At 56.9% G+C, this 5071-nt stretch overlaps 1 protein-coding gene across 2 annotated transcripts in view; it reads right to left on the reverse strand.

The window, feature by feature from the left end:
- Lhx1 (LIM homeobox 1) overlaps positions 1-5065 on the reverse strand; it is a 5714-nt gene extending 649 nt beyond the window's left edge. The window contains exons 1-5 of one of the 2 annotated variants that reach the window (XM_010626795.3): positions 4357-5065; positions 2349-2575; positions 1975-2252; positions 556-721; positions 12-176 (exon numbers count right to left, since the gene is read on the reverse strand). In XM_010626795.3, coding sequence (XP_010625097.1) covers positions 12-176; positions 556-721; positions 1975-2252; positions 2349-2575; positions 4357-4526 — 1006 coding nt within the window. In that variant the 5' untranslated portion in view covers positions 4527-5065. Of the gene's footprint in view, positions 1-11; positions 177-525; positions 722-1974; positions 2253-2348; positions 2576-4356 lie in introns of both variants that reach the window. The other variant, XM_010626794.3, reaches the window with a different exon arrangement.
- Positions 5066-5071: the final 6 nt, after the last annotated feature.

Consider the following 5071-nt stretch of genomic DNA (forward strand, 5'->3'; position numbering starts at 1 on the left):
CTCGCTGGATGGGTGGTGGCCGGGCAGCGGGTGCTCCAGGCCGCCCAGGGGCGTCCCGGAGGGCCCGGACGACGGCACGAAGGGAAGGTCCACGGGTGTCTGGGCCTGCGAGGACGGCGGGCCTTGCGGGAAGAAGTCGTAGTTGCTGCCGGGGCCGTAGTACTCGCTCTGGTAATCTGCAGGTCGGCGGGGAGGAGGATGTCAGGGCGGGGTCCCAGTGGGTAGGGCCGGACCCAAAGGGTGGGAAAGGCGCGCCGAGAGAGGCACTGACGGTAATTACGGGGGCGACGCAGATAACGAGCTGTTTGCGGGGCGCGCCTTGAGTCTGGGAGCAGGGAGCAGGCTTTGTGCAAAACAGCAGTTGCTCCCTACCTGCCCACCCTCCTCACCCAATGTCCGGAGCCTGGTCGTAGGTCTCACCACCTCCCCAGCCTTCTCCCTACTCTCTCGGACTCATCACTTCTCTACAGAGAGCCAAGGGCTCTCCCCGAACTGCCACCCGCTTCCAGCGAAGCCCGTCCCGACCTGGCCGCGCGCCCCGCCAAGCGCACCCACCTCCATAGAAGGAGAAGGGGCCGTTAGGGATGAGCTCGCCAGGCTCCAGGCGGTCCACGAGCGGCCTCATCCGGCGCGGACTGCGGAAGAAGGCGTGGCGCCGGGCACCCAGCGCACTCAGCTGCTTCATTCTCCGTTCCTTGGAGCGCCGGTTCTGGAACCACACCTGAAGCACACACGCCAAAGCGGGGTGAGGCCACCAGGACTCCACTCCCCAGCCTGGGTGTTCATCTGGAGCCCAGCCCTTCATTCATTCACGCTGGCCGGGGGCGGGGGGGGGGTCGGAAGTGGTGATGAGGTCCCTGGATAGGACTGACTGCTCAGGTAAGACCCTAATCCGAGGGTAGGCAGAATTCCCTTCCTTGAAAGAGGGACCTAGACAGGCTGCCTTGTCCGAAAGAAGGAGCCAAACAGCCAAATGGTCAGTTACAGCTTCTTGGGCTGTACATACAGACACAACACCTCCAAAGCAATGTCACAAACACAGCTTCCCTTGCAGTGACTACTCCCCAACCCCAGGATAGTGACGACACAGAAATTCTCCTGCTGAAACTGTTTCCCAAGGGTGGGACACCAAAACCCACAATCCTTTCACACCTACACACAATCTCCTAGCCTCTCACAGATAGTGACCTAATGGCAATTGTGACTCTGGCACACAATTCTACACTTACGTGCACAAGTTTGAACAGGGTCCTGGAGATCTCACAGCCTCACTCCCTCTGTAAGCCCCTTGCATCCTGGCAAAGGCACACTGAGCCTCCCACCTACAACCTGGCAGAGCCTCCAGGCACTTTGCTGGGGACACCTCACAAAGTCTCGCCTCTTCCCAAAGCACAGGCCCAGCTGCCTCCAGATGGCCCCTCCTCCTCATCCAACCAGGGATGGCACCCAGGCAGAGCCTGACTGCCCACTCAACCACCTTCCCTTTGATCCAGGACACCCCAGCAACCTTTGGATGGCAAGTCTCTGATCTGGGGCTTGTGTTGCTGGGGCAAGAGTCCCACAAAGTTGGGATTGAGAATTTAGAAGGAGATCGTGTATAGAAGCCGAAGGAACTGATTGACTCTGGCACCCGCAGTGACTACTCTGCTCCTTCCTTACAAGGGTGGGGTGGGATTGGCCGGCTGTGTGTACAAAGAGGTATATAACTTTCTCTGTGGTATTGGGCACAGCCTCCAGCTTCATGAGCAGCTCCCCACAGAGCTTCCCCCACCCCTTCTGAATCTCTACTGTCACCTCTGTTGGGCTACTCCAGGGACTTCCAGCAGCTCCAGGCAACAGGAGGTGTTTCTCCCCACACACACACCGCTCTCCACCAGACTCCCTGCCCCCAAGTCCAGGCAGTCCCAGGCTTGGACTGGGCCTTCTGAATGGCCTGTGGTCCCCTGGGAGAGAGTGGCACGCCAAGGCTCTGACCTGGATGACGCGCATGTTGAGACCGGTCTCTTGCGCCAGCTGCTCCCGGATGTGCCGAGTGGGCTTGGGTGTAGCTGCGAAAGCAGCCTTCAGTGTCTCCAGCTGCTTGGCTTTGATGGTGGTGCGAGGCCCCCGCCGCTTGGCGCCCAAGTTCTGGTCATCATTTTCATTGCTGCCCCCTTCCTTGTCAGACACATTTGCACTCTCCGAGTCCTTGGCATCGTCCTGCGATGGGTCTTGGGAATCTGGAGACAAACTGGGGTCACTGCCCGTGGTTGCTGGGGAGAAGGAAGGGACAGGTGAGCAGGGGCTGTGGCTGGCCTTCTTCCCGAAGGACCCACCCTCCCGGAGCCAGCGGGGAATCTCGGCCTCACCAGAGTGGAGGCTGTTCTCTTTGGCGACACTGCTGTTACTTAGGTAATCCTCTTTGCAGACGAACTTGTTTTCATCTATGATGTAGAGCTCCTCACCGGTGGAAAGCTGCTTGTTACACATCATGCAGGTAAAGCAGTTCAAGTGAAACACTTTGCTTCGCGCCCTCCGCACCAGGTCGCTAGGGGAGATGCCCTGCGCGCAGCCCGCGCATTTTGTACCAAAACATCTGTAGGAGGTAGAGGGTGGTAAGAGGCACGGGGAGACAAGACAGGAGAAGTAAATGGAGGAAGAAAGAAGGGAGTGAGAAGGAAATGAGAGATAAGTGCCAAAAAGAGAGGCAAAAGCCGATTAAGCAGGTGAGAAGGCAGGAAGAGAGAGCGAGGGGCACCGGGGAAAGTGAGAGAGGAAATGCACACCGTTAGAGCGAGGGGCCCAAACTGCCGCCTGACCCAGCCTCACTCCAGAAGTTATCCCAGGTTTTGAAAAAAGCCTCGCTGAAAAAGGCGGCAGCAAGAGTGGTACTGAAGACGGTACATTTATTTCCCAATTATATTTAAAGAAGTCAAATTTGAATTAGAGCGCCATATAAACGCGCCCTAAATGCCGCCTTTTCTCTCCTAGGGTCGCCTCTCTCACCACAAAAGTACCACGCACAGGCGAAGGGTCAGCAAGGTCGGCCCGCCCGAGGGTAAACAAACACCGCTGCACGCAGCCTGTTAGCGATAGCTGGGCTGCTGCCACGTTAGTGCCCAAAGCTGGCAGATTGGAGCAAGCAGGAGCCGAAGAGCGGCTGCGCCGGCTTTAGACGCCCTGCGGAGCTTTGCGGAAAGCCAGGTTTTAGGGGCCCGCTGCAAGCGGGTAGGGCTCGCCACTCGGCTGCTCAAGAACAGTCTTTGCAGAGAAAACCGTGTGCAGCGGCGGAGGCTCGGAAGCTCAGCCTTGGCGCAGCAACAGCGTACCTACACAGCGCTTTGCTTTCCTACACAGTGAAGCAGAGCCACGGATGGTGGAGTGGCATTGGGGAACGCTTCACCCCCCCATTTTGATCTGTCACTACAAAATAAGAGAAAGCCGAGACCAAGTCAGCAGAGTAAACTGGAAGATTTCAAGACCGAACAGCGGAATTATAAATCGCACTGACGCTGTTCTCTGTTGACTTGTTTGTGTTGATGAAGAAGCTAAACAAGTTTAAGAAAATTCAAATGCTAAAACAGAGGAAGGGGAGTCTCCTGGCTCTCAGAAAGGAAGCAGCCCTGGTGGGGCATTCCTGGGAGGGCTCCAAAGAGGAGCCCGTGTCTGGAAGCCCACGTTGGCACTGGGCTGAGGTTTGAACTGCCTGCAAACCCCTCAGGTCGAGCAGAAAGAAAAACTACTCTAGGCACTTCATAGGCTACAGTGCAGCAGTTTGCCCAGGTCTAGTTGCTTAGAAGCAAATCTAGGTTTCAAGAAGGCTCCTGGGTGCGCAAGATTGGTCTCCAGGCCCATGCCTGGGCAGGAGGCTGGGACTCTCTACCCAAGGACTCCGTGGTCAAGACAATTGCAAAAAAAAAACAAACAAACAAAAAAACAAAACAAAAAAAACCAATGCCTAGGAGTAAGCTCGAGTTTCTAACTCAGCCTCCTGGAAAAGCAACCCTGGAGGCCTAGAGAATGCAGTTGCTAGAGCTTGCTTGGGGAAAAGACGAGTTAGGGCACCCCCCTCCCCAGGCTATCTTATCTCTTCCAAGTTGTGAGGGGCTTCTGAATGGAGGCAGATTCAGGCCCTTTCTTCCCTGGCACGTGCAGCCATGCCTGGACCCATACTTTCCACGAACGTTAAGTAGGGCTGCTATCCCGGGCTCCCAACGCACCAGCTGGTGAGGAGGCAGGCGCCTGAGGGACTTGGCTGTCCTCTCCTCCAGAAACAGTTCCTAACACTGCTGCCTGGGCCATGCTAACCTCTGATTTGAAGCCGGATGGGAAGGGTCCGAGGGGAGGGAGTAGCAGAAGCGGGAGGTAAGTACTCACCGGAAGAAGTCGTTCTTACAGTAGAGCTTGCCTTCCCGGGAGAAGCACTTCTCGGTCAGGTTGCATTTACATTCACAGCACTGGACGCACTTGACATGCCAGGCCCTGTCCAGCACGTTCAAGAGGAAGCGGTCCAGGATGGGCCTTTTGCAGCCGGCACAGTGCACCATGGTCTTTGGTTTTGGTCGGGTGAGGCCCGGAGAGACAGGGACAAGTAGAGCCAAGGGAATGATTCCCGAAGACGACCGGCACCAGCTCCCCAGCCCCTCCAAAAAGAGGAGGCACACTGGGCCTTGCAAGCCAAAACCCGCACCAAGAAATCAAAAGGGGGGAAAGAAGGCTGAGGCAGGGCGCGGGGTGCCTGGGTGAAGGGTGCAGCTGGGAAGTCCCTGGGCCTCGGGGCGGAGCAACGCCACCTTGGCTCCCAGGGTGAGGAAAAGGAGCCTCAGGCAGGCGAGAAAGCGACTCTTCTGCCCAGAGCCCGCGAAGCAATGAAGGTCACCGAGAATGGCGGCGGGAACAGAAATAAATAAAACGGACGGAGAAGAAGAGGAAGACACCGTTAGCTCGGATTGCGCGGAATGCGCCGCTGAGTTCTCTCCGGCTTGAGGTAGAGCTGTCAGAAGTAAAAGTGCATCTGCTTTTGTCGGGGTATGAAGGCGGGTGTGTGAGTACCAGCCAGTCCACCACCAAGGTTCCCCTCTTTCTTTTTTTT

Source organism: Fukomys damarensis, unplaced genomic scaffold (genome assembly GCF_012274545.1).
Source record: "Fukomys damarensis isolate Sample0158 unplaced genomic scaffold, DMR_v1.0_HiC HiC_scaffold_13, whole genome shotgun sequence".
NCBI lineage: Eukaryota > Metazoa > Chordata > Mammalia > Rodentia > Bathyergidae > Fukomys > Fukomys damarensis.